The following is a 13,923-nucleotide window of genomic DNA, read 5'->3' as shown; positions in this document are numbered from 1 at the left end:
CGATATAGCACTGAAAACGGCTCTTCAACTGTGTGGCAAGATGCAACAGATTTTGAGAATCTGATATGACTGGGGATGTCTCCTTACAGAACAATGGAGACCAACCAAAAATTAAGGCTAAAAGCAGTAATATCACACACTGTTTTCTTGGGTCCTCAGCCTCTTTCCTGCCACAAGGAACAGAGCTCCAATTTATTATCCTTGGGGAAGAGGAGGAATCCCCACTGTGAAGAATTGTAGTGAGGAGTTGATATTTCTTGAGTTTCTTTTTTGCTATTGGTTATTTAGATGTAATAGTTATTTTGGTCAGTAGCTGAAAGAAACTTCAGTATACTCCCACCCTAAAATAAAGAAGTCACTTATATATTTTCTTTGCTTTATCTGTTCCTTTCCATTCTCCCTGATCTTTTGAATAGTTTTGTTTCTGTTCCTTATGTGTGTGCTCTGCTTCCTGATTTCACCTTGGGCCACATCTTATGCCCCTCACTTCACTCCTTTGTATTCTCCCTCTCTCAGCCACATTACAGGTGCCAGAGTAGCTTTATATTCAAAGCATTTAGGGAGGGAGGCAAATTCTTAAATTGTTCCCAACCCCAGCTAGTCTCACTGCTTGAAGAAATGAGAGGATGAAGAGTTGAACAGCTCAGCATGCTGACTTGTCCCCCCCATTCCACATTGTTGGAGCTAGTGGAGGGAGAAAATATCTGGAAACAAGAGCTGGTTTAGCGTGAGCAGAGATGTAGCCCCTACTCAGCATGTTCAGCTTTTCCTGGTGGAGTGAGAGCATTTTTTGGGGAGGTGAGCTTCCGCTGTTGCAAATTCACTTAGACCTTCATTTGGAGGCCTTTCTGTAGCTGCAAGCTGTGAAGCTCTGTGATCTTCTTTTTCATTGCTTAAAAAGTAAGGGGAATCTCATCCTGATATGCGAGGGTTTACCTGTGTAACTCTTTCCTTAAGGTGGTGATACTTCATTTATTTGGTTGTTGCAGGATTTTTTGAAAAACAGTTTGAATCACAATTATTAGAATATACAAATATGCTTTGTGTATTTCCATTACCTGACTCCTCTACACATTAGAAACCACATTTATTATTTTCCATGAAAAAGCAAAATCCTGTCATGTTTAAAAATTTTTAATATGTAGTAATTTTCTTAACAGTTTGAGATATATATTCATAGTGTTTAACCTATGACATAAAATGCTTGTTAACTTCCTGATCGTTTTGGTTATAGTCTGTATATTTAATATTGTCCTTTTTAGTTGACTTTCAGTGTTTGAGATATTATTTCCAGGAATGGTTTAAAAGTGAGCAGCAAAGGATTTCAGAAGAATTGGGCTTGTGCCCCATTTTCGTTTTTTTATGACTTTTCTCCCTCACTTTTACTTGAGAAATATCAGGAGTGTCAACTCTGGTCTTCCATAGTTTTTGTGGGAGGACCTTTCCCATGTCTTCGAGGATGAGTATTGTGAACTTTCACCTTAATATAAGAGGCAATGATGTTGACTCTTTAAACAGTATCTCCAAAATATTAATTAGTCAATTAAGTTAAGTAGGCATTGACCAAAACACACTCTCACACAAAATCTGGAATTTTAGGTAGTCTTAAGGACTTCTTCCTTCCCTTCTCAGTTCTTATCTTTCATGTTTTCTCACTCTCTTGTAAAGTTTTTGTTTCACTGTTTCTCATGTCTCACAGACCTGAATTTCTAAAGTAAGGACCAAGCAGAAAAAACTAACACTTTTTTTGGTGGGGGGAACCCTTCAGGCCTTCTTTTATACAACATAAAGAAGCAAAAATAAAAAAAATGCACAGATGCAGTTTTTTCCTCCTGTGCAAGTCTCTTTAATTATATGACTCCTGTGATATGAAGGAAAAGTGAATGGAATGTTCCATGTTACTTTTAAAAATACACAACATATTATTCACACTTTATATATGTGTGTGCACTGTTTTTATTTTCATAAAGTTTGTTTGGCCTGGTGGAAAAACGGATTTACTGTTGCAACTGGTCCTAAAATTATTATATATGTATATCTATACATATACGTTGGCCTTCAGAAATCTTTAAAGGCCCACTAATTAATATTTAATATTCTTATAGACAAGGCCCAGCTACTTGAAATAGCCAAAGCTAATGCAGCTGCCATGTGTGCTAAGGCTGGTGTCCCCTTACCACCAAGCCTACTGCCTATTATAGCTCCAGCAAAGAAGGAGGAGAAAGTTACTCAGAAGTCAGCAAGAGATACAATAAAGGAGCTCACTGAGGTAAGCAAATTAAATTTGAAAATAACTAACCAACTGCTACTGTTAATAAGTAGGTATCTGGTCAAGCTGTAATTCTATATGTTTAATTCTCATGAAAGTCTGCTTGTAGGAAGACTGCAAGATTGAACCCTAATTGTTTAGTGTGTTCTCTTCACAGCTTATATTAATATGGAAAATTTAATATTTGTTGTCTTACAGCATTGTCACTGACTTATAATTTAAAAATATAAAAATTTCACAATTTGTACTCAGTCAAATTCTATCCTTTACTGCACATATTCAGCTCCTCTCAGTTTTGGTGAGACTTACCTATGCGTTCCCAAGGACAGAATTTGATGATTAAAATTATGACCTGTACCACTTGCAGTATGTTAAAGTTCTTTTTACTCAGATCACAAAAGAAATCTTTGCACCTTGTTTCTTCTGTCACAGGAAACTTCATGCAGTCTGATTTTGCCTAGTTCTGGGATATGTTCTCATGTTTTCACACTGAAAAATTTCTATTCAAAGGTGCCATTGTGACATTTTAAAAACTATCACAGTTCTGACATCTAAGCTTTTTTATAAAATAAAATCATAATTTTAGTGTTCATGGAAAAGATGCCATTTCACATAAATAAAGACTGAAATTTGACTCTTCACATATTAGGTATAACATGGTATAGTGGCAGTGCAGGCTTCCCCACATTGCCCCACCACACACATGTGCTTCAACCTTGTCTTGGAGGGACTTGACATAAATAGTAGCACAGTCTCCAAGTCTATTCAGTTTTTGGTTTCTGCTGAGACTGACAAGAAGTGTGCCATTGCAATGGTAGTTTTTGTGATATGGCTTCTTCTCAACTCCAAATAGGCCATCAAACAATCATCAAATGGTCACAACTTCTGATTGCTATTGATACGAACTGGAGTTTAACCAATAAGTTATAGATGATTGGATCTAAATCTTTTTATCAATCTCCTGAGCCATGTAATGTCTCCAATTTGTTACTAATATTTAATGATGAATGGTCACATAGCAATAACTCATTGCCACTATTTTCTCTGCTCCTTTTCATGACAGAAAAACACCATTAATTATTTTGGCTGTCAGAATTTCCAACTTTATAATGTTCTCAAACTCACTTCAAACCAATGCATTTACAAATACCTCTGGAGCAAAAAGTACAAGCCAGTCTATAAATAATAAATAGTAATTTGTTATTAAATGCTAGTCCACCAGTTGTTTTCAGGAAGCTGTCTCTTCTCTGATATTCCAGTCATACTGTTACTGCCTACCCTAAAGTTGCTTTTACATATTCCTGGAAGAGTAACAACTTGGACTGCCACACAGATTTGTTCTGAGCACCTCCCCACTTACTGTACGTTTTTAGGTTGCACTTCCACAGTACGCAAAATGGGATTGTCCTGTTCAGTTCTTGTAACCTGCAAAACATTTCAGAGGTGTCCCAATCTTTCTTTTAAAACCCTTGCACCTGGGAAGATTTCTGCACCACCAGTGAAAACCAGTAATTGTTTCTTGGGTTTTTCCTTGCAGTCATTTTGTGTGAAAATTTTGCAGGCCAACTAAATAAGTGAGCTGTCTATTATTATTTTATTTTATTTTATTTTATTATTATTACTACTACTACTATTATTAAACATTTATGTTGTGGTGCCTAAAAGCCCCAATCAGGAGAGGGGCCCCACTGTCCTGGGTTCTAGTGCTGATACAAGCACACAGTAAGAGACAGTCTGTGCTTTTGAAGAGCTCATAATTTTAGCCCTGGATCCTGCAAATAGCTCCATGCAGCCCCCTTTGATTATAGTAGGGCTCTGGATGGATGTAAGAGTAGAGCTCAAAGCCTATCTAGACAAGATGGACACACTTCAGTAGATAGATGAGGTACAAATAAAATGGCAAAGTTGACTTTTTTTAAAGATTTCCCCAAACGATCAACTCCTCCTTTATAATTCTTTTATTCCTGATTTTAAATATTTATTTCAATGAATTTGTCAGAAAGTCCTATTTCTTGTAGAAATAAGGAATGTTTCTGTCCAGATGTTCAGATTGATTCAGAATTTATTTTTTGGTAGAAATGCAAGAAGATTGCACAAAGCACAGATGACGTGATCGTGAACAAGCCTCATGATTCTGATGAAGAGGAGGAAGAACGCCCTTTCTACAATCATCCTTTTAAACTCAATGAACCCAAACCCATTTTTTTCAACTTAAATGTAAGTACTTTCATCAATTATAGATTATAAGTTTTAATTTTGTTTTATTTTAGCAAACTTATGTAGGTATGGGAAAAACAAATTCGGTGACCCTTATCAATGGAGGAAATTTTAGTTTATTACAGGATTATAGTTTTAATCTTGATATGGATTTGCAACGGAATGTTAACAAAATTTCAACAACAACATGCCTATTTGAATGCCATAGTAAGAGACTGGTCCAAAACCCAGTGAAGTTCATGGCCAAGTTAAGAGAAACTTTTGGTGCTAGATTAAAACTCACTGTTTTTCTTTCTAGAGACATTGTCTGATTAAAATTAATATATTTAAAAACAACTGATTTCCTTTAACTAACAGTTTTTTAAAGCTAGTTTTTCAGTATTTATAGTAGAACCTGAGAGTCACAGACACCTTGGGAATGGAGGTTATCCGTGGCTCCAAAATGTTCGTAACTCTGAACAAAACGCAGCTCCAGCAGTGCACGCTCCACGCCAGGCTCCAGAGGCAGCTAGGCACTTCCTTGCAGGCAGCTTCTTTCCCAGCCTGGGCAAGCTTGTTCCCCTCCCGACTGGGGTGTGGGGGATGGGAGGGTGAAAACAGCACCTGTGGCTTACAGGAAAGCAGCGCAGACCCCAGTGCTGCTCCTGCTCTGGCTGCCTTGGGCTGGCAGCAGGGGCTCACAGCTTTGCCTGCGAATTTCAGTGTCTTCAACTCCTAGCTGTAAGTGGGTGTCCGGCATGTTGGGGTAGGGGTGGGGACAGACAGCCCAGATGAGCCTATCTTTAAGATGCAATACAGGCAAAATACAGTATTTGCCCTCTTTTTTTTTTTTTAAAGAATAAACTGGGCTGATAATGAATGCTGTAAATTATTGAGGTTGCCTGACGCTTCCCATTATAGGATCATGGTTTTGGTTGCTTATAACTTTGCCAAACTTTAAGCATTTGGGCTGCAGTTTTTCATGCCAGATGGCTGCCTAAGGCTGAATATTCTTTTCTGGAAAATTTCAACCAAAATAGTAAAGCTGTTTCCAAAAATGAACCTAGGGAAAATGCACTTTTTTTGCCCATGTTAGAAGATTCTAACAACTATGTGGGGTTTTTTTGTTGTTGTTTTTTGAACAGCTTTAGCACCCCTATGCTTTGAATCAGAGACTTGAAATTTAACAAGGATTTGACCTTTTTATTAGGGATGTGCCTCTTGCTATGTCCTTGAAAATCTGACCAAATATGGCCACATTATAACCCTTTGAAAAATCTTACTTCACACATGCTCAGTAGAGATTTCTTCATATTTCATCTAAAATCTCTGAAAATTTTATCCTTACTGAGAATGCCTGAATCTCTCTCAGCTCCTGGTGCTGACTAGGCTTCACAGGGTGTGGCGGTCAAAGTCCTGAAGAATATAAAATACCGTACAATTAAATGAAATATTATGTTTTTAAGGCTGGTATTATTTGTTACCCAGATAAGGCTCAGAATAATAAATTAGGCAATGTAACTGTGTAGAGACAGATACATATATACAGAAAACTAGCATGTAGCCTTTCGTAATGCTGCTTATTTAATACAGCTCTCATGCTAGCAGCAGGTACTTTATAGTTTAGAATGCAAATAAATTTTTGTTACGGTTTCATGTTTTCATATGCTCAAAATGTTCTGAAGTATTCACCTTTGGGGTAAAATTTTCCCTGTTTGGCTTCTCCCCAAAAATGGATTTTTTTATTTTTTGAAAGATTGGAGAAAATACCTTCAGCTGTTCTTTCAGGTTTGCGTGAGTGGAAAGAAAATGAAATATAGGGCATTTTTTCCACTTTAAAACATTCTTGAATATGTGGAAAACTTGTGACTGAGGTTTGACATATAAAACTTGGCATGTGTATAATTTAGGGCTGTCAAGTGATTAAAAAAAATTAACCACAATTAATCATGCGATTAAATAATAATAAATACCATTTATATAAATATTTTTGGATGTTTTCCACATTTTTAAATATATTGATTTCTATTACAACACAGAATACAAAGTGTACAGTGCTCACTTTATTTTTATTTTTGATTACAAGTATTTGCACTGTAAAAATGATAAAAGAAATAGTATTTTTCATTTCCCCTAATACAAGTGCTGTAGTGCAATCTATTTATCATGAAAGTTGAACTTACAGGTTATATACAAAAAATAACTGCATTCAAAAATAAAACCATGTAAAACTTGAGCCTACAAGTCCACTCAGTCCTACGTCTTCTCAGCCAATCGCTCAGACAAACAAGTTTTTTTACATTTGCAGGAGATAATGCTGTCTGCTTCTTCTTTATGATGTCACCTGAAAATGAGAACAGGCATTCGCGTGGCACTGTTGTAGCCGGCTTTGCCAAATGTTTACGTGCCAGATGCGCTAAAGATTCATATGTCCCTTCGTGCTTCAAGCACCATTCCAGAGAACATGCGTCCATGCTGATGATGGGTTCTGCTAGATAACGATCCAAAGCAGTGCAGACCAACGCATGTTTATTTTCATCATCTGAGTCAGATGTCACCAGCAGAAGGTTGATTTTCTCTTTTGGTGGTTTGGGTTCTGTAGTTTCCATGTCGGAGTGTTGCTCTTTTAAGAATTCTGAAAGCATGCTCCACACCTTATCCCTCTCAGATTTTGGCAGCCCAGATTCTTGAACCTGGGGTTGAGTGCTGTAGCTATCTTTAGAAATCTCACATTGGTACTTTCTCTGAGTTTTGTCACATCTGCAGTGAAAGTGGTGTTAAAACGAACAACATGTTGGGTCATCATCTGAGACTGCTATAACTGCTATAAATATATGGCAGAATGTGGGTAAAACACACAGCAGGAGACATACAGTTCTCCCCCAAGGAGTTCAGTCACAAATTTAATTAACACATGATTTTTTTAACAAGCGTCATCAGCATGGAAGCATGTCCTCTGGAATGGTGGCCAAGCATGAAGGGGCATACAAATGTTTAGCATGTCTGTCACTTAAATACCTTGCAGTGACTGCTACAAAAGTGCCATGTGAAAATCTGTTCTCACTTTCAGGTGACATTGTAAATGTACATTATCTCCTATAAATGTAAACAAACTTGTTTCTCTTAGCGATTGGCTGCAAAAGAAATAGGACTGAGTGGACTTGTAGGCGCTGAAGTTTTACATGTTTTGTTTTTCAGTGCAGTTATGTAACCAAAAAAAAAAAAAATCTACATTTGTAAGTTGCGCTTTCATGATAAAGAGATTGCACTATGGTACTTGTATGAGGTGAAATGAAAAATACTATTTTATCATTTTTGCAGTGCAAATATTTGTAATAAATAATATAAAGTGAGCAGTGTACACTTTGTATAGTTTGTTGTAATTGAAATCAATATATTTGAAAATGTAGAAAAACATCCAAAATATTTAATAAATTTCAATTGGTATTGTTTAACAGTGCGATCAAAACTGATTAATTGTGATTAATTTTTTTGAGTTAATTGCGTTAGTTAACTGCAATTAATTGACAGCTCTAGTATAATTACTGAGGACTATTCACATTGGTTGGTTTCATTTTCATCTACTAAAGTTAGGAGCATTTAAAAAATGCATATTGAGCACATGCAGTAGCTTTCTGTTATAACACTGGGAGGTGTACACTTAAATGCAGAGAGCATGCATTCTCAGCTTAGGAACGGCATGCTTTTCAAAACTCGTTTAAAAGTTTAGTCTGAGTGCTCCTTGTTGATCTGCACCCTACCAATTCTTGTCTAACCTTCACCCGCTTTGTACACCTTTCACAAAGCTTGAAGTGATCTAAATGTGTGGATCAATTTTAGCTGCCTAATGTGATTTAAAGGTTTAGATCAATTTAAACTGCAAAAAACCCATAATTTATTGAAATGGAGCAGCTGGAGTACTATCCAGGTGGGCATAGTTAAGCTCTTAAAAGTCTGGGATAATAAAAGTTAACCTTAATTCTGCCTCTTCTTTTAAATTCAAGACAATACGTTATCTTAGGTGCATATATCTAAAGTGTATTTTTTCAATTGATAACCTAATTATGTGATTGCCTGCTATTTGCATAAAGAGGCAGAGTCAAGGTTGCATGGTTAACCTTAATTTTCATGTTTCTTGATTTTTGTTTGCCTTAATATTGCACTAATATAGTTTTTTCTATTTATAATGTATGTTGTCTGGAAATAAATTTAAAGGTGGGTGATTAGGACACCAACTGAAGCAAGATTGTTTTACAGTCCCTCTAACTCTCCAATTACCAGTATCAAATATATTTTTAGCCAGTTTAGAATTAACGGATATTTAAACTGAATCAATATATTGACTTTTTTTATATGGATTAATATTCATTAAACGTGGTACTTGTGTAGATCACCTACCGTCTTAAGAAGTTTGTTTCCTGGTCTTACAGAGTGTTTCCGGTTTATTTTTGCCAGGTTATCTACCATGACCAGGTGTCTGTGGAAATAGTGACTAGTTCCATCACAGACTAGTATAAGAAGCTTATTAAGAGGTAGCTGCACACTGCAGATGAGTGGCGTCCACTTTATTACACTATCGTTTTCTGACCCTACAAACTGCATAACACTTCTTTTTTAGTACAAACAGAGCAGTGACGGCGGGACTGTTGAAATGTTCTGTTTCTACAAAAACACATTTTTCTCCTTGGTGAAATTTTTCACCAGATCTTGGAACTGAAAGGTGTAATCATTCTTTTTAACCACAGCTGGTAACCTTGTCTTTTTTATATTTGTAGCAGATGAGGTATGGAAGGATTTGGCAGGTCCTCAGGAGTTCTGATTAAAGCTAGAAACTCCTGAAAACAGATGAGCCCTTTTTATTTAAACAGTTTTCCAATACAGCATATTTGAGGTTGGTGTGATGTGTTTTTTTTTTTTTTTTTTTGTTACAGATATTGGTAGGAACACACTGACTGGCTTTAAATGAATTCGTTTTTAAATCAACTCGCATGGAGTTCAGCCACTCGTAATCTGTTGACAGTTTCAATAATCTCACTACACACCTGAGTTTCTTTTGAGGTTGGAGGAAGAAGTAGTGGTTGCCTTCTTTACTTATAAAGGCCTCAATCCTGTAAACAGGATTTGGGGTTTCTGTACATGGGAAAGTTTCACCAGTTATACAGGTGTAGTTTAAACCGGTATCGTTATACTGGTATAACTCCCCATCTGGACACTCTTATTTTGGAGTAAGAATGGCTTTTTTTGGCTTAGTTTAAATCACTTCCAAAGTGAGTGTCCAGAATAAGTCTGTTCACACAAGGAGTTATACCAATATAATCAGTGGTTTAAATTTGTACCCTACTTTTTACTGGTATAACTTCTCTGCATAGAGAAGCTCTTACTCATGTGTTTAGGTGTTCACAGGATCAGGACCAAACACCGGTCATGTGAGGGCTGAGCAAAAGATACTGTCATTGCTGCTCAGTATAGAAACTAGAGGCTTAAAAATAGTTAATAAGGGAGGGCTAAGTTTTTGATTGAGGTCCACTGTGAGAGTGAAGAACAGTGAACAGAGTACATCCTCCATCACTTGCCTTCATTTTAAATCAATCTACCAAAAGCACATCCTTGTTTACTGGGGACATTCGGCACGTGCTTCTAAAGTTGCTGAATTTTAATAATCCTCTGCAGGTCAACTTTTAATTTTATATAAAGAATCATATACATTATATACTATCTATGTATCATCATGTGTGTGTATCTTTGAGTCCATCGGCCTGCACATACATTTTGTGTGTGTGTGTGTAAATAATTGGCCAAAGACTGTAAATTTTCATCAAGGGATTCTGATGACCACCTAAACAGAATGTTCCAGTCTTTGTGGTTGTCCTCAGAAATCCCAGGTGACATTTCTGTCTATTTCCTGGTTATCAGTTAACATATTGGAATTGTTTTAGATGAAATATCTGGTTTTCTATCTATACACCAAAAAGCATATGTATGTATAATATCCCATCACTTTTATTATGATTGTGTGATGTCTTACCTGCTGTATTATGATAATTTCCAGAAATAGAATACTGTATTGTGACATTCACACCAGACAGAGATACTCCTTTTGATTTTCTTGTTTGGAGATCCACATTTGTTGTCCATACTGATTTTTACTTATCCAGCACTCCCAGTCCCTGTTGGTCTGGGGAGTAAGAGAACAGTCTGTTCTCCTTTAAACAGAATCTACGCATGAATTTTTTAGACTTTTTGTTATTTCTGGCTCTATATAGTATTAGAAAACCTGATTATGCTGAAATGCAAGCCGCCTTCATCTAAGGAAGACTTTTTGACCGCATCACTAGGAGGCTAAAGAAGGGCACACTCAATTTTCAGCACCTTCTATGCCCAGGATTTTCATTAGAATCTGAGTGTTGGCACTTCAAAATGGCAATGTCTAAGTGTTTGGACTTGCTTCATAATCATTTACACACTGTTCTGGAACTTCTTTCAGGTACTGAGTGGGGGGTGGGAAATGCTGAAAAAGTTCTATGGCAAAATGGAGGCAGTTCTACAGTGGGTGAGTGACTTGAAGAAAGCTTCTTCAGATCATACAGATTTAATTAGTTTTATACAGGACAACAAAGCATTTCAAAATAATACTGATGGACAGAGGAAGAGTTTAATGGACTGGGTGTACCAGAGAAAACTGGAATATGCTTACTGAATGTCTGTCTTCTCTAAAAGACTTACCAATGTTCTAGGATCTTTGTTGCCTGCTGGAACTGTTGCCTTCATGCTGAGCGAAAGGCATCCCACTTAAAACAAACAAAACCCTTTTTCCTGGTACTATTTTTGAATGCAGAAATCCTCAGTTGCAACACAGACTGCTATAAATAGCAAGGAACTTAGAAATGCTGGAATTCGCATCTTCTCAAACTAAAATCTTTTTGGATTATATGTCAGCATTATTACAATACAAGAAGAGTTTTTATTACCTTAAACATAGCTCAGGGAACTCTGGGATTTTATTTTTGCTGTATCCACAAAAAACTGTTCCAGGAGTGAGGTGGTCAGCCATGTGTTTTGTAAACCTGAAGATGCTTCTGGTAATATATTAATTGTAGATGATAGAGTAGCTTTTTGACAGTACATTGTATTCTGTCTGAGAACTCTGATTCAGTTTAATTAGATCCCATGGTTTCATTGCTGTTAATCTTTTGTTTTTGCTAATATAATAGTATTTGGTTTTCATTATATATTTAAATCTCCCAGAAGGAATATGCAGTACCAGGGGAAGAGGGTGAGGGGAGTTCTTTATGGCAATGTGTTCTCTCTTGCACGTGTGATCAGATATTTAGAGGGACTGTACCTTGTGGGCACTTCCTGCCTTCTCATCTAGAGGTGGAGTCTGTTAATAATCCCTCCAAAACATCAATCCATCATCTGTGTACAACTCTAGCAGGTTTCTCTTTGGCTAGGTTTGCCTAAGATTTAATTGATCAAGATGACGTTACTATACTACTACAAGTGTACATAGTAATATGCAGTAGGTGAATGGTGCTCAGCCGGCCCCTGCCATTAAGAGCTGATAATGTAAAACCATAAGCAGAAAAATATGTTGCAATACACAGATAGAGGGGAGACCTGAGAGCATGGGACTTGGAATTAAGAACTTCTGAATCCTAATCCTTGTTTTGACACAGATATCCTTTTGTGGCCTAGGCAAGTCAGGTAGTGTTTCTGACTGTTTCCCCAAGTGGAAAACGGGTCTAAATCTTACCTACCTCACAGGAATGTTGTGAGGAATAAATAAAATTGTAAAGCTATTTGAAGATAGAAAGCACTATATTAGTGCTAAGTATTAGAACAAAGAGAAGTATATCATAGATGAGTTTTTAGAATTTTTTTTGGAAGAGAGAGACGGCGCTGTTCGGGAGTCAAGACTAGGTACATTCTTTCTGATATATTAATTATAATTGTTCTTTATGTACATGCTTTCCAAACAATGGTTTACAGCTGTTACTTTGTATAAATTTAATTGTAGAATTATAGTAAATTAATTTTTTATGTACTTTAGATGTTCTTTTGTCCTGTCTTCTCTTTATTTTGGATAAACTGTACACCGTTGAAATCAGTGATACCTGCACACTTCCTCTGTGTTCGTTTTATATATGTATATTCTGTGTAAGCGTCACGTGGCAGGATCTAGCATTGACAGTGCATCTAGGTCTTGGTTTCTTGGGCACACAACATTTGATCTTCTGTTTTTGTATGTTTTATTCCATAACTAAGTATATATAGCATTCTACTTTGAGACTCCACGTCAATAAAACACAAGTGCAAAATGTCTCATCTGTATGACAAAATGGGAATATATTCTCTTCCAGAACCAAGTAAAGATATGATGATGCTATTAAATGGTACTTTGAGTTGCTTAGTTTTCAGTTTCTTTATTTACCTGCATTTTCCCCACATTTAATGCTTAAACTGTACATGTGCCAGAAGATTTAAAAAGCAATCATTTTAATTGAGTGAGTACAACAAGTATTCCATTAATGTAGCTGAAGCATTTATTTATTTTTTATTTAGTGAAATGTCATGATTTTCTAATGTGGAGGGGAAGGGTCCAAAATCACATCTTGGGTTTTTCACAGAGCAATCAATATTTTCTTCGCTCTGTAGAATTGGGCATTTCCTGTATTGTTCTCATCATCAGCAATAATCATTTAAATTTATTTAGCACCTTTACTCCATAATAATTCTAGCACTGTTTATGAACTGAAAGAAAAACTACCCATTTAGATGTCACTTCACTCATCATATGTTTGAAACAAGGATCCAGTTTTAAATAACATAGTCCCGATTTTAGTTCAGAGACTGTATCTTTAGAGTTTTCATTTTAATTCCAGTTAAGGAGGGAAAATTGAAATAGTGTTTGGCACTTAGTGTTCACAAAACCCCTACAGTAATTGTTCCTATGGAATAGGACCTTGTATGCGTATTGTGCTTTATTACTTCCTAATCACAAAATGCTTCTTTTTCTTTAAGACCACTCCTATCGTAAAACCAGCACCAAAAAATCAGGTAACTTTGACAAAGGAGTTCCCTGTCTCATCTGGGTCTCAACACAGGAAAAAGGAAGCTGACAGTGTCTATGGAGAATGGGTTCCAGTTGAGAAAAGCAAAGAAGAAAGCAAAGATGATGTTTTCCCCAAACCAGCTCTTGCACAGGTAGGGAAGGGAAATAACACATCTTATTTTACAAAAAGAAAGTTGTTACCTGCTCGCTCTGGGATCTAGTGTAATCTTTGTAAAGAAATTGTTCATATCAGTAGTATTTGCCCTTTTAATGACTAAATCGGCTATCCTATTTTGGTTTTTGGAGATAGGCTGTTCATATGAGTGCTAATTATTGCAGCATATAGTCAGCCATGGTATTTCCGTCTGTCCATGGGTGACCTCTTAGTTTCTGTGAAATTTAATCT

The 13,923-nt window shown here is 36.4% G+C and overlaps 1 protein-coding gene across 5 annotated transcripts in view; it reads left to right on the top strand.

Moving 5' to 3' along the window:
• The window catches only part of SON (SON DNA and RNA binding protein), a 61,537-nt gene that overhangs the window by 18,759 nt on the left and 28,855 nt on the right, over positions 1 to 13,923 (top strand). For all 5 annotated transcript variants that reach the window (XR_012670213.1, XR_012670214.1, XM_075133007.1 and 2 more), the window contains exons 4-6: positions 2,106 to 2,269; positions 4,346 to 4,486; positions 13,487 to 13,669. Coding sequence is in view for 3 of the 5 variants with exons in the window: in XM_075133007.1 (XP_074989108.1) it covers positions 2,106 to 2,269; positions 4,346 to 4,486; positions 13,487 to 13,669 (488 nt within the window). In the remaining 2 variants the exon portion in view is untranslated. The remainder of the gene's footprint in view (positions 1 to 2,105; positions 2,270 to 4,345; positions 4,487 to 13,486; positions 13,670 to 13,923) is intronic.

Source organism: Caretta caretta, chromosome 1 (assembly GCF_965140235.1).
Source record: "Caretta caretta isolate rCarCar2 chromosome 1, rCarCar1.hap1, whole genome shotgun sequence".
Classification (NCBI taxonomy): domain Eukaryota; kingdom Metazoa; phylum Chordata; order Testudines; family Cheloniidae; genus Caretta; species Caretta caretta.
Note: the sequence above shows the minus strand (reverse complement) of the source record. Positions and strands in the feature narration are given on the sequence as shown.